The sequence below is a fragment of the Ptychodera flava genome, chromosome 9 (genome assembly GCF_041260155.1).
Source record: "Ptychodera flava strain L36383 chromosome 9, AS_Pfla_20210202, whole genome shotgun sequence".
NCBI lineage: Eukaryota > Metazoa > Hemichordata > Enteropneusta > Ptychoderidae > Ptychodera > Ptychodera flava.
This window is the reverse complement of record NC_091936.1, coordinates 41,325,224-41,341,185: the sequence shown is the minus strand read 5'-3', so window position 1 is coordinate 41,341,185 and position 15,962 is coordinate 41,325,224. Positions and strand designations below refer to the sequence as shown.

Below are 15,962 nucleotides of genomic sequence, written 5' to 3'. Positions count from 1 at the left end.
TCAGTCTCCGATGATATTGATGATGATTAAATATTTAAAAATGGAGAAAAATAAAAATATATTTGGATCTGTAAATGTGTTGTTGTTTTTATTATTATTGCTGTTGTTAATAGTATTTGCAGAAAAACACAAAGTATACTGTTAACAACAACAACAATAATAATAATAATAATAACAACAACAAATTTACAGAGTCCAAATATATTTTTATTTTTCTCCATTTTTAAATATTTAATCATCATCATCATCATCATCAATATCATCGGAGACTGAGGACCCTATTGGATCTACAGGTGTCCATATTTTCAGTTTTCAGATTATGCCCAGTAGCATGGGGTTCGATACTCGACACAGGCCCCTGTAAACATCGCTTACAAACGCCCTCTCACCGTGTATCGAACATCAAGCGACTGTAAGAATCAAGCAAAATCTACAATGGTGGATGGACAAAAATGTCATCATTTTATTAACAGTAAAAACATTTACAGGATTAGCCATAAATGTTAGCTTGAATTCACCATGAACATTTCATAGAAACATGAAAACTTTTCACCTCATGCTTGGATGTTTTTACTAGTACTGAAGGATAAATTTATTTTGCCCCTACATCAAAGCACTTGTAAATGATCGCAATTTTTGACCTCATATGTGCAGTTCTAATACTAATGAAAGTCTTGAGCCTTCTGATATATAAAGAAACACTAAACTACATTGAATGAAGTGAATTACATTGAATACATTCATTGATATAGGAATACTATGCTAAAATGAATTCAATGATATAAGAACACTACAATTAATGAGTTCAATGATTATCATCAGCGGATTAAAAATAAATTGCCATTGTACTACATGTTGCTCAGCAATAAATCTTCACAAACAGTTTCTCTTTTTATAGTCAGGCAATATTAAAATTGTTGGTTTGAACCTATCAGAATAAAATGAAAAAATGTAAAAAGATATCCTGAATCATTTTTTTTTCTACTTGGGGAAAAGTAGTAAATGCTTTACAAATTCATTGTTCAAATATTTTGCTTTGGGCAAGGTTAAAGTGTAAGTTTTACCAAAACAATTTGCAGTTCATGCAAGAAAATGGCATCATTCATTGTGAACATTTTGAAGCCTCTTATAAAAGTAGAAAACAGCTATTGTATCGATAATTTCGCCAGACAAAGTTACTATTCAAATATAAGTCCCCGTACTAAACAGCACCCTCTAGCAAACACTCCATCCTTTGTTTTGCATATCCTCTGGCAGTGTCCCTTAGAGTTGATTTTTATGAATGGACAAAATTGAGATGTAACACAAATTATCTTCTGAGTCTCTTCCAACCACAGTTGCTTCTTGTTCCTCCTACATTGGCCATGATCACACTAAAAAACCACTGTTCAAAGCTGACTGCATTACTCATAGATGTTGGTTCTTTCCTTGAGTTGATTCTTACAACCATAGTTGAGTTCAGCGCCCCCAGACAGCAGTAGATCATTGCCGGTACAGAACGTACCCTCGGCTGCCAAAAACAAACACATCTGACCTGCTTCTTCTAACGTGCCAAACCGACCATTCAACTGCAAGCACAACGGTGGAAGTGAACTTTAAGATATGTCCATCAACAGGAACTTCAAATTCACTTGAATCGTTAGTAGGATTAAAACTTTTTCAATCTGAACAGAAGTTGAGCACAGTCAATAGAATTCACCCTGTTTGTTTGTTTGTTTGTTCAGAACCATTTTCATAATGCACGCACTCACGTCTGTGAGACACCAAATGAATAGCAAGTAATTGACAGGTAAACTTCTTTACAACTGGTAACTTTTCGTGGGAAAAATCTACCATTCTTAGAAAGATGTTCTGATAAGAAAGGTGTCCATAAGGATATGGTTTAACTGTAGTTTTAAACACAAATCATTTTGTACTCAGTAATTAGGTTATTCAGTGGTGTGCATCTAGCAAACAATTTTTAATTTCTTTACCAGTGTTGCACACACATATAGCTTGCTGGCTATCACCAACATCACTCTTGTGATCAGATTTTGTTTGTTTTGGACAATAACACAAATGTGGAATAGGACATACAGCTTTGGTGATGGACAGTAACGACTGGTTGGTTAACCACAGCAACAAGACAGAAATACAGTGATTAAATTCTCTGATGGTACAATGGCAAGACAGGATGTCCCTGACTAAATGCATTGGCTCTTAGTTTCATTGTGATGCAACAAATTTGCAAAGTAAAGAAATACGAAACAGTGGATGGTACCAGGATATTGAGGTGAAGTAATTAATTGCATCAATGTAACGACAGAACAATGCCACAGTACCTGGGCATCTGCGCCGCCTTGAATCATGGCCTCAGGGTTACCAGATGCATCAGCCAGCTGTTGCCACATCGGTGTCATTATGTTACCAGGAGAAACACTGTAATAGAAGAAAGCTGCCACATCTTACATTCTTAGTCCGCCTTTCTTTTGGAGAAGGTGATGGTTTAAGTACTTGGAGAAATAACAGCACACTTTTGGGTGTATTGTTGAAATTTAGATCTCATTTCAATGATGGTTTATTTTAGCGACATAATCTCAATCCATAATTGGGACACATTCTCAGTGTCCTTCTCACTAGATTTAGATGTTTGTTACGGTAATTGAACCCAGCAGTAATATGCAATGTATCCAGATATGAAGAGTACTGAGTCTCAGATGAAGATTATGTCAGTATATGACAAGAAATACAATCAATATATTAATTCAATACTTTTAGTTCAATTTTATTTTATCTCAGTGGTCTACATAAACTGTACTGTCATACTTAAATAAAAATTTTGAGTTGTTTCAGGATCATATCAGCATAATTTCCACTTAGTAAAACAATGTACACAATATGATGAGAATAAATTGTGGTGATTAACTAAAATGCTAAATGTCACAGGTAATTATCATTGCCAAAAAGAAACTGAATTGTTTGTTTGTTTGTTACAGTGTTTATTGGGTGTGCTGGAAAAAAGAATGACATTTCAAGCATGTGTGGGTGTACATTAATGTGTGTGTGTCTGTGTGTCTGTGTGTCTGTGTGTGGCACATGTACAATGTGATGCCTTAGTACTGACTGACCTGTTCACTCTGACACCGTGTTTGGCTTCATCAATTGCAAGGGCCCTCGTAAATGCATCTATAGCACCCTATGCCACAAAGTAGGGATGAAAGAGAGAGTCAGAGAGACAATAGATACACAGAGACTGGGAGGTAGTGACAATAAGACAAACAAATAGACATTGAGGGGTAGACTATATTACCATAAAACTGACATCATTTCACATGGATTACTTGTTCAAAGCATCTCTTGGAATTTAAAAGCATATTAACAAGTACTGCATAAACAGTGTTATACACCTGTCCATTGAAGAATACCTTAGTGGAATAAGTGGAACCTAAATGCTGGGAGAAGCAAATCTACTGGTCCAAGTTCAAGCACCCATTCTGCCAATGAATTTGACATTTTACTGGTTTGGTAGGTTTGTGTATTGTAATGGAATTTTGGATAGAAAAATAAAGTATACAGCACTATAAAGGTAGGCTATAGGTCCTCATTATATACTGCAGCTTGAAAATGCTACAGTACCACACTTTAGTGGTACAAAATCAGTTTCCTTTATACCTCTTACTTTAATCATTTATTATAACACAGCAAAGTAATATGATCTGTATAATTAGTGCTAGACTGTTACATGAGTTGATCTGAACATCGAAAGAATACTACACATGTGCCAAAGCCATGGACGGTCAAGCAAACCTATAGGCCTGTCTATCAAAACCCTGTGTACATTTATTAAAGGAAGGAACCTACCTTTGTTGTGACATAAGGAACAGCATGCAGTTGGCCAATCTTTGCCACAAGACTTGACATATTTATTATGTTACCACTTGTTTTCCGTAAATGTGGCAGAGAGTACTGTAGGTAAACAATGCATCATAAACATTATAATCAAGAAGGGCAACTACTATCATTTTTCTTCATTGTTGCAAAGACAATTCTCACAAGAAGGACCAAACAATTTTCACCAAAAGTACTGCATCTCACAAGTCTGTAAAAATAGCGCCAATGGCACTTGATCACAACTGGCACATTGTGAAACTACTCTATCTCTGGGTACACCTGTACATGAAATACTGAATGGGTAGGTGCTGCGGGTTTGGAGTTTGTCAGTAAATGCACACAGAAAACAAAGTCCCGAAGTAGCGAATTCCAGCCATTTTCAAACCACACTGTTTGTCAGTGGGGTAAGCAATATTCGCAAAAATCACATTTCCAGGCTAATAGACTATGTTTTACGAAATCACACGTCCTTATTACAAAATAAAACGATCTTTGTCTTCAAATCAATGCGCCAGTAAACAGGTCCAGCAGCGGGTTATATCATCAAGTCTGTAATGTTAAGGGTCATAACAAATGTGAGAGATCTAAAACATTAAATATGTTGTTTTTTATCAATTTTATCACCAAAAGTGCATGAAAATCTCTGATACTTTGAATAAGCCATCCTGCATATTTGTAACATTCATCAAAACCTCATTTCTGTTCCACAACTCATTAAATAGTTCACAATGCAGGATTGGTGTACATTCCAAAACTACATATATGAAAGACCCCTAAAATCAATTAGTTAAAGGGGGGGTTAGAAATTTCCCAAAACTATCTAACTGCTGCTCCGTTTGGCTCCATTTTCGGAATCGGAACCTTGGAATTAGTCTGAATATCTCTACCAAATATCAATGCAGTCTGTTCAGCGGTTTTTGACTTTTTGTCGTTTACGGAAAATGGACACTGTCCACCACCGGTTGAAGTTAACCCTATATCACAACTTCCAGATGTGATAATGACCTATGGTCATTATGTTAAAAATACCGCCAATGGCGCTTGGACATTATGACCGCCTAGTATTATCGGCATTTATCAACAACCACACTCACTGTGAATTAGACAGACCACGAAGTCAATGAGCAACATATAGCTGAAAGACTATTTTTCACATTGCACTTTTAAGCTCATTTTTATGAGAAAAGAGACATGTAACGGTATATGTATATGGAGAAAAAGCAGAAGACATATTTGTAAATTGTTCGTTAAGTGACAATCATATATGCATCTCTTGAAATTTTGTGGTTATATAAGGTATAACAGTAGTGTAAGAATAATGAGGTATGAATAATTAGTAAAGCTAAGTTGACAGTAATTAAGATTACAAAATTATACACTAAGCTGGGGAAATCTGATTGAAATAAATGTTGAAAAGTAGCAAAGTCATGGTCATCTTTTGTCTAATACCTTGTGTAAGTTCATTAACTTTACATAAATCTTGCTATAGATTTGTTGCTAATGGGCAATAACTGTGTTTCAGATCATTTGAGAGCAATCTATCCATGACAGGTTTAAATTGTAATATACTTCTATTTAAAGGAGAGAAACTTCTCAAATAATTTTTTTCCCTGTAATTTGCTGTGAGAACACATGGACAGATGCTCAGGACTCTATGCTGGTGCTACCTTGATAACTAACCTACAACTTGTAACGTCATTGTCTAACCTGTTCACCCCAATTTCTGTAGACAGGTCCACACTCTCCATTGATAACGATGGGTTTGGGCCATACCATTGTAGTGAAAGACTGTAACATGTGAGGTTGTGGATACTTAATCTCTGGAATGTCAAAGTCTGTATATTGACTCAAGGATGTTTACTTAACAAATGCCTAAGGTCATCTCAAAAGTGAGAATCTAAACTATGAAATATGTTTTTTTAATGCTTTTGATGCCCAAAAGACCATAGAAATCTCTTATACTTTGAATCAGCCATCCTGCATATTTCTAACATTCATCAAAACCTCATTTCTGTTCAACAACTCATAAAACAGTCCACAATGCAGGATTGGTGTACATTCCAAAACTACATATATGAAAGACCCCTAAAATCAATTAGATAAAAAGGGGGGTTAGAAATTTCCCAAAACTATCTAACCGGCACTCCGTTTGGCTCCATTTTTCGGAATTGGAACCTTGGAACCAGTCTATGTATCGGTATCAAATATCAACGCAGTCTGTTCAGCAGTTTTTGACTTTTTGTCGTTTACGGAAATGGACGACATCAAACACCGGTTGAAACCACCTCTATATCACAACTTCCAGTTGTGATAAAAAGCATTAAACTGCCCAAAGTGATTTTGTCATTGTTGCTGAATAGCAATGAAAAATCCCCCATACAAAATAAAACTGTTGGTTTCTCATCAATGCTGACTTACCAATGTCGTAATCATTTCTGATTGTTTAATTTAAATCCCTGTCATTTAAGTGACATGCCTTCAAAAACAGAGTTCATCTTATTGTCTTGTTATATCAAGCATGCCAGGGGCAAAACAATCAACTTGGCTTTTACTTTGCTAATGAATGTCAGATATACAGGTACATTGAAGAGAAGAGAACAAAATTTTTAAAAAGCTGGTGGTAGGTTGTACAACTACAGCATGCTATTTAAAACTATGTGAGAGTCACAGTGTCGAACTGGACATCCACATTTCATACCTTCCTTAGTTGAACCTCACATTTGGTGGAGGGACTGTGGTTGAACCTGACATTGGGTAGAGGGACTGTGGCTGAACCTGACATTGGGTGGACGGACTGTGGCTGAACCTGACATTGGGTGGAGGGACTGTGGCTGAACCTGACATTGGGTGGAGGGACTGTGGTTGAACCTGACATTGGGTGGAGGGACTGTGGCTGAACCTCACATTTGGCGGCGGGACTGTGGTTGAACCTGACATTGGGTGGAGGGACTGTGGCTGAACCTGACATTGGGTGGAGGGACTGTGGCTGAACCTGACATTGGGTGGACGGACTGTGGTTGAACCTGACATTGGGTGGAGGGACTGTGGTTGAACTTCACATCGGGTGGAGGGACTGTGGTTGAAGTGGTCCATTTCTATACTGCATGTAGTTGGTTCCATGAAAATTTGACAGCATTTCAGACTTACCTTGCTGAACAGGAAGTAGTTAATGAGATTCAAATTGAAGAGATTTCTGAAATGGTCTGCTGTTATGTCATCTATTTCCTCTTCCGGTGGATCTATAGAACAAATTACATGTATAATTTTGAACTGGTCTAAGTTACAAGGATGACTATTTCTTGACTTACTCTGGCCACTGACACATTTCTATCCAATCTCTTTTGAACTTTTTGTCAACAGGAAGAGATTGATCAGCTTAAGCCTATACTTGTATTTGCATACTTGTAGATCCTGAATAATAGAAAACTACAAGTAAATCTGGTGCCAGAGCCTGAGAAGTGCAGAAGTGTTGCTATAACCTCCTCAAATAGTGCAATGAAAACATAATTTCCCATTTCAATACAAATAAGGTGGTACATGTATGCGCCTCGATAGCAAAGAATTAAATTTTGCACAAACTTTTCCAATGAAACTTTCAACCATTCTCTTCCAAAATCAAGAATGAAAATCAAGGGTCACGCACAAATTTTGATACAAGAGAAACAAATTACCCAACATTTATCGAAAAGTGTATTATGAAAATGGCCGCCATTCCTGTATTAACTCTGTGGGGGAAAATACAATTTTCAATATTCAAACACTTGTTCTCAATCCTAGAGCTTCAAAATGAGCCCCCGCAAGCAGTAGACGAAAGGAGTATTGTAAAAATTAGAGAGTCTAGATATCTGTCTCTAAGGCATATTCTACATAAAGACAAATCTGTTATTGAATTGCCAAAGACCTAGCACACTAAAATTATTGTGTACTTACGCATGCCAGCGTTGTTTACTAAACAATCAAGCCGTCCATATTTCTCTATTGTTTTCACAACAACATTCTAGATAGGAATAGGAATAGAATAGGAATGAGTGATCTAAAGATCTATTGTACCTAGCACTGTTTTGCCTGTGTATCAGAGACAGATAACAGGTGATTTTCAAAACATGTTTCTACTTGCCAATACTTGGAGATCTTGTTCATACTTCTAGCCAAAATAACAATGGATTGAAAACTTGCAAAATGATGAAATCAGCAAGAAATGTCTATGCAGGCAGTAAATATTTGAAATGATAAATCCAAACTCTTTCTTTGCCTCTAAAATATTCACTTCAAAGACTGTCAATAGCAATCTTAAATTACTTGAGCTGTACAACTTTCTAAATTGGCTACGTCCACAAAGTGATGCACAGAAAGCCACTGGGTACTACACACAAGATCCTTGTTCAAACGGATTTACTTTATTTGCATGCAATGGGCACATGTAGGATAATATTTCTGTAAACATCTTCAAAAATATCAAATGACACAAAAGCATCAGCTTCACAGCTGGTACACAATAGCACTACAAGGAAGACAAAAATACTGATATATCTCACTTTAATCTCGTCCTCTTTGGAGACATCACACGGAATAAAGAAACTCTCTCCAGGTCCAGCAGCATTGACCTCTGATTCCAGCTTCTTTCCTTCATCAACTTTCAACAAAAATGAAATATTCGACAATTTATCAACACGCAAAGTCTACCATTGCATGAGGCACTTGGAAAAAAATAATTATTTATCAGTAACATTTACTTGGTCATTCTATCAAGATATGTCACAACTGAAATGATTTTTATACTGATGGTCTCAATCAGATTACTTCTGCAGACAATCCATTCTGACCAAAACTTAAGAATTTTAGTTTTTGGCTTGTCAGAAAATATTACTTTCCATGGATTTTGTACACTTAACTGGCAATACATATTTGATTGTATGGGAAAGAGAAAGTAGATCACATTCCCTCCTTTATTGGAGAGACTGAGTAGATGTATCGAATGCGTTTTGACTTTTGACCTGATAACAACTTTTTGTCAACACAGTGAAAACAAGACAAGATTTCAGATTCTTCTCAAAAAATTACATCTAACATCTTGCATCACACAGTGCATAATGGTCAGTCCAAAATCTGTGAATTTGTGTGAAATTATGCTGCTGAACTACTTTTCTAGCATGTGCATTGCACTGTGTAGGTTAAATATTTGTTCTGTACACTTAGCAGATGTGCTGAATGAGATCTTAGTCTGTTCGCAATCGTGACACACAGTGTATGACAAGGCATTCTCAAAATGCTATAATTTTGACTTTTCTGGTAAACCTAGACTATAAAAGTTGTAAAATGATAAAGTTCATGTGATAAGTACTGCGATTTATGTCCTAATACATTGTAAGCTTTAGTATTGTCTTCGATGCTTACTGCATCTTGGACAATATCTCCACTGTATGATGAACTTGGACATAAATCCTGGTATCTTTTAAATAACCATATATTAGAAATTCAAAGGTATTCATATAATGAATGATTGTTAGGCTAGGTTGATAAACTCTTTCCGTGCTGAATATGTGGCCAGTGTTGCTGATTGTATCATAAATAGAGCATCTTGTATGGGCAATACACGAACTTTCATTGACACGACCCCTTGAATCCAAGGTTACCTCCATTCATGAAGCATACATATTCTATTTCCTAACACAAAGGTTGATTAAGGGCATTCATGTCATCTTTCATTGGTGCCTTAAAGTATCAATTTATTCACTGAGAAAGCATAGATTACCTTACCTCCTCTTGCACAAAACACAACTTTTGCACCATTCTGAACTATTGATGTGGAGAAAAAGAGAGGAAAGAGTATATTTGGGTTAGCTTTGTTGTAAAAGCCTTCTTTCTAAAAGGTCAGGCAACAACCAGCTTTTTAAAGGGAAACAAAACATTCTTTGTAACTGTTATTCCTTTGGAAATCAGCATATTTTGAGTCCAGTGACTCCTTTTATGTATCAAATTTCCAAACATGTGGTTGACTTAGTTATGCATCACATTTCATACAACTTGCTGATTTGGCTGTGTCTATTGAAAGTAAGTTTTGAGGTTAATCAAATGTCAAACAATAAGATTACCCAACCCAAGGCACTAAACCAGCAAACACAACCAAAATCTTAACAGCTGAACTATAATTGTTTATTTTGTTACAGGTGTCATAGGAGACGAGAGGTAATGAAAATTAATTATGTTTGAATAACATTCAAGTGCAATTAAAATAGTCCACACTGTTTGTTTTCAGTGTTGAATGACATTGTATATCGTTTATTATATCATACTTGTGCCAGTTATATTGATGGTGCACATACTGCGATCTGATTGGTCAAGAAGGGAAAAGAACCGTGGTATATTGGCGATATACCACAAGTGGCATATGCGCGAGCTCTTAGCTTGTGCAAAAATCCGCTTATGACGTTCCACGCCAGAATCTCAATATACTGTTATGATATAATAGCAATAAATCACACCCAGCGATGGTATACCACTTGATTTTGACCAGTTCACTTCATATATGCACTCGCTATCGCTTGTGCATATATGTCATGAACTGGTCAAAATCTTGTGGTATACATGTAGCTTCGTTTGGTGTGCTTTATTGCTTAAACATAGCATGGCGATGATTGTGTGAAAGTAATTGCTGGTAAAATTTGGATAATTTAGGATGAAGTAAAACGTCCCTTCTGAAAATGCTTTCATCAGAAATCTTGGACTAAAAAGCCACGTGAAGGCCGTTCCAAGAGAAAGGATGGGAAGGGGTGAAAGTGTTGATCTTTGTCTGTCTTTATAAAGGACTGGAACATAGATTGAAGTTGGAAGTCAATGAAATATTCTAACTGCAACAACAGGGCACAGCTGCAAGTGCAACCACACCTATGTTCAATTATATGCTCTAGCCATTGTCACGTCACATGACATTGCACACAATACACGAATGCCTATCCAATCCATGTACTCCTATGGCATATCGAATTGTTTTCAAACTAATCAATCATGCCTACGATACTTATTGGTTGGAATCTCATTGTATCCGTCGATTTTGTTGTTCGATTTTCTCTTGAATTGAAACTAAGTTTTGACGTTTTCGACGACTTGATCTTTCATTGCGTAGCAGTTGATCCAAAACTCTCGTTTGTTGGTATCATTGTTGTGTGACCATCTGACGCAGGCACAGAATAGGGATGACAGCTGACCTTAGTTATAGGGGGCGTATTTGTAATGTCGTGGACAAAGGAGGTCATAGCGCAATTATGGCCAGGGACAAATGATATGTTTCGGAAATCTATAAATGATTTTCGTGAACTTTGTCCTGGTTCGTGAGTTTGCGAAATAGAACTGTGTTTATATGTGCAGTTGTTATGTTGCCGACTTGCGTATATACTCAGTATTTCACATATTATGTGCGTCAAAGCACGTTTCATTTACCGAGAAGACAAAAACAATGAAAAAATCTAGTTCATGACCGCTACAATTTACAAAGACAGTATACGGATATGTTGCATTTTTGTTGCAATTTTTGAGAATTTGACTTACCAAGGTTCACTTACCAAAGACTCTGACGACCCCTTCTCCGATTCCCTTCGATCCTCCAGTTACTATTGCAACTTTATCCCTGTAACGAAGACTGCTGGCCGGAGCTGCCATGTCGACTGCTCGATCTCCAACATACAGCTGAGCCTTTTTGGTCAGAGGTCAGCAGATCAGGTGACCAAAGAGGGCTGTACCATTTTGTACACAAATATAGGCTTTGGGAGCCGTTCTATTCCGAGCTCCATGCACGGACAAAATTCAACTTTGACAGTAATGACTCGGTACCAGTGAAAAAAATTCAATTAAACTTTAATAACACCATAGATAAATGAACGTAAGCGGTTTTTCAGCCCCTCTCACCTGCTTTTGGCAAATGATACAGTATGGGAATGAAATAGCGATTAAATATCAGGTAATTGTGAAAATAAGGTAAATGAACTCTAGCTGTTCTAGCAGTTCTGATACAGTACTGATACGTTACAGTGTATGTATGTGTTAATGTTGCTGTTTATGAGTCCGCAGGGACATTGTTCACCCTATCTTTAAAATGGTTGTGCCAAAGAAGTTGGTGACGTCAATTAACCTCGTTCCTATGCGTAAGTTATCACCAATATTATATTTGTAATATCTGTATCATATAGACTTTAATATATATTAATTACCTATAAAATCACTGTCATTAAAGTATATATACGATTTTGAAGTTCAATTATCATCAAACGATCATAAATTTTAAAGAATATTTTCAAGGAAAGTTTACCCTTGACCAAGTGAGAATATTTCTTAGATCCCAAAATGGCTGACCGAAAGCCCGTGTTCTTCTTGTCAATATAATGTCTTCTCTCTTCTTACCGGAAAACTTCGAGAAAACATCATCATTTTAGCAGCAGAGGGCTAAAAGTGTGGACATATTTTATTTCGGATACCCTTGATCGACAAGGTTACAGATGACGTGAGTTTGTTTCGGTTTACCGGTGTGTTTTGTCGTCGCGACAACAACATCTCGTCTCCTCAGGTGTGTTACGTTGGTCGTGGGCGATCGTTACAGCTGCAGCGTGCGGTACGCGGTGCGGTGGCTTACCTGCATCGCACCTCAAGACACTGAGAAACGGGGGAAAAGCCAAACGCAAATTCGTAGAAGCTGAAATATAAGGTGAGTTTATCATATTTTAGCTGTTGGAGTAGTCCTAACATTATAATTCGGGCCGGGAAATGCTTTGGAACCGTGTTCCAAATTTCAAGTTTAGTTCCTTCTCGTGATCTCACCTGCCACAGAGTCGAAGAAATTCGAGAATTTCATATGATGAAGACATTTGTAAGGAAACGTTATCAAGCGATACTTCCTAAACACCTTTCAAAGTTTTATCTACTTTATGAAAGTTTGTTTCGTCAATGTGGTAAATATCTTGAACATTGAAAAATCCGTTTTTTTGCTAAATTACAGGTTTTCTCTGAGATTTCAAACAGCAATTTGTACTTATGTTGATTTGAAGGCGAACAAGGAATAAATTTGAGGCCGCATAAGGACATTCATTGCCCCTTGCAGTGATAGCTTGATTTTCGTGGTTTTTTTTCCGGTATTGTTATAAGAAAGAAGCACATTGAAATTTTTGGTATTAATTTTGAATATTAATAGAAAATACCGGGCAAGTTTCTAGATTTCCAAAGTGCTTTCTTTAAGCTGAAAAAAATATGTTTCTGATCGAAATTTAAGTAAAAGGTGGCAAAAGCAAAATTGAACTAGAACTTAGAAGATACAAGAAGCCATATTTTGAATAACCAAGAGGATTTAAATACCATATTTATTTTAATTATAAAAAAATTCGAAAGTGTTTGATTGCAATTTCCTACAGATCTACACATCGCTCAATTACCTTAATATATTATAATCATAGTCATCAAAGCAGTGTCTTCTGATAATGGAAAAATAAGTTTGCCTGCAAAATATACAAATGTATCAACTTACAGTATGTCACTTCAAATTCAGATGCATTCTGAACTGAGCCACTCCATCTTGTTAAATAAGCTTATCTGATTATAATACAAACAAATTTAAGTTAAAGATTTAAAAAGCATGTGCTTGCAACAGAATACTTGAATGAATGAATGAAAAATAAATGAATAAGCACTGTATGCATGAAGACATAAAAAACAAAAAAGCAAACAGCTGGCCAAGTTGTAGTAATTACTGGTGAAAGTGGATACTGTCACAGATGCCTTGTTATGGAATTCCGCCAGCAAGAGGCAGTATCTATGACATCATCAGTGTGTGCCGGCATAATATCATGCATAATTACAATAATAATAGAGCGGTGGGATGAGGTCAGTCGGTTTTCCTCCTGGCATCCTGTGACACCTCCAGAGACAGAAATGTTCCCTTTTCTGAAGTTTGGGAGTTACCCTGGTGGTTCTACGTAAGTAGACAGTTTGTCCCATGTAAATATTTTAACGACCAGTGAATGAATATGTGTTTGAATGACGGCTTTTTGCTGGGAGCAGTTGTCATGAGGCAAGTGGCAGCCATTCTCTCGGTGGTAATACGACATGCCAAACATCTGACGGCATTCCACTGTATTCAACCACAGTCATCAGCTTTTGTGGTTATATATCTGTATTCCTCAACAGTTCGATAGTATTAAAGTGACCTGAAACAGAAAATTTTATGAATCTGCCAATTGAAATGTCAGCCAAATGAAAGAATAATATTGAATCATGTGATAATTTGAGTAGCAGTCCAGAAATAGGTATGTCAGTAAGGTAAAACAGGATGTTAGCCGGCCACACATGAAAGAAACTGGTATTTTTGTACAACAAAGGGTTTCAGTCAGTGGATGAATCACTTTTCCATCAAGGTTCACATTTTATATGCAATACAGTATGTATGTAGTATAGTATATGTATGCAGTATAGTATATGTCCCATCCAAGGATGTCATCAAACATAATATTACCAAATGTAAACAAATTGAACTCTTCATGACAGTATTATTGTTTTCTTCATACATGCATAAATAAATATTGTAAACTGATGATTTGGAATACAGGAAAATGACCTCTTTGAAAGCTGTAATTCCAATTCAAATGTACACTAATATATCACACTACATTGATTAAAGTAGTGAAGTGAAATGTATCAACTCTGTACATTGACTCCGGCTAACCAGGGGCCACATAACATCCTGCTCATGACAACATTGTATCCTTCAACTTGAATTTGTAGATTCCAACGATCACTTAAAAATCATGTTTCGTAGACTAGTTTAATTCCAAAATGCCTTTCTAAAACAGAAATTTACATAATTATGCCTTCTTGAGACACAGGTACATATGTGTATACATGTAACACATTGAAAGTATAATTCATTGGGTTTCAAATAAAAAAAATTGGTGCTTTTCAATCTCACTTCCTACACCTTTCTAATTCTTTTAGATGATTATTTATATTATAGTGTAACGTTAATTCAACAAAGTTCAATTTAAGGATGTTTAAGAATGTTTAAAAGTTTTTCAAAAACCTGTGATGGGCATTCCAATCTTAACGCAGGGGTTAATTTGTTTGATGGCATTCTTGTGTTCATAAAATCCACCTTCCATCTTTTAGAGCAGTAGGAATTCACCTGTGCAGTGCATGGGTACAAGGTGGGGTATGTGTAATTTGTTGAGATCCTGCCATTTATATACTGTTGTCCTAATTACAGCGGACACCAAACGGAATACTGTACTTGAAATTAGGATGGAGCAGTAATGTGCAATTATTTTATCTTTGCTTTTACGTAGCCTTTCTCTTGGATGTCTAGCTTTTTGTGGATATATCTCAATGTATTCTTAACCCTTTGAGTGCTGTAATTATTCCTAACAAAGTTATAGTGACATATTTTACCAATTTTTATGAATTTTTCTGTAAATCTTTTGAAAAATGTGGAACAGTTGGACAGTACTTATTATAAACTCCAGTTTTTGGTCAAAATTTTGGGAAAAATCAGAACAAAATGTTTGGACCTGAAAACATTGTTTTGGTCATATTTTATAAGTTTACAAAAATTTCCTTTGACACTCAAAGGGTTAACTGTCTCACTGCTCTAGACAGATTTAGGTCAAAATGAGGATTGATACAATAATGTCACCTTCATACCTTGTATGCGCAAGTAATTTGTTAGCTAGTGGTGATAGATTTTAGGTTTTAGGTATAAAATCATGGAAGTGCCAAGATTTAATTTGACTATTTGACAGTCATTGTTGATGCATCACATTTTGTCATCTACATGTCCATTGCCCAAAGCATAGACCTCTTATCGTAGGGCTATGCAGTATGCCCAAAGTAAAACTCCCACTTTCCCACAAAAATGATGCCTTAACTTAATTTAGCATTCAGTAGAAATTCTTATAATATTAAATTTGACGGACAGAATTTTCACATAATACTCATACATGTAGCAATAGCTGCAGTAAGTAACAGCATTTATAAGCTCAGTGTGAATGGTTGAATGTTTTAAGTATGGTAGATCCTTGATGATGGATATTGTGTAATGCTATTATACTGCTGTTGAATAA

At 36.2% G+C, this 15,962-nt stretch overlaps 2 protein-coding genes across 5 annotated transcripts in view; one reads left to right on the top strand and one right to left on the bottom strand.

The window, feature by feature from the left end:
* Positions 1 to 436: 436 nt before the first annotated feature.
* On the bottom strand, positions 437 to 11,584 carry LOC139141017 (17-beta-hydroxysteroid dehydrogenase 14-like). The gene is made up of 9 exons (XM_070710582.1): positions 11,430 to 11,584; positions 9,628 to 9,666; positions 8,406 to 8,503; positions 7,801 to 7,867; positions 7,018 to 7,109; positions 3,841 to 3,945; positions 3,108 to 3,175; positions 2,322 to 2,418; positions 437 to 1,568 (listed from the first exon to the last, which is right to left on the bottom strand). The coding sequence occupies exons 1-9, from the start codon at positions 11,524 to 11,526 to the stop codon at positions 1,404 to 1,406; spliced, it is 828 nt and encodes a 275-aa protein (XP_070566683.1). The 5' UTR covers positions 11,527 to 11,584; the 3' UTR covers positions 437 to 1,403.
* Positions 11,585 to 12,187: 603 nt separating this feature from the next.
* LOC139141016 (osmotic avoidance abnormal protein 3-like) overlaps positions 12,188 to 15,962 on the top strand; it is a 36,665-nt gene continuing 32,890 nt past the window's right edge. For 2 of the 4 annotated variants that reach the window (XM_070710581.1, XM_070710580.1), the window contains exon 1: positions 12,188 to 12,565. Coding sequence is in view for 2 of the 4 variants with exons in the window: in XM_070710579.1 (XP_070566680.1) it covers positions 13,783 to 13,826 (44 nt within the window). In the remaining 2 variants the exon portion in view is untranslated. Of the gene's footprint in view, positions 12,566 to 13,695; positions 13,827 to 15,962 lie in introns of those variants that run through there. The other 2 variants (XM_070710579.1, XM_070710578.1) reach the window with 1 other exon arrangement.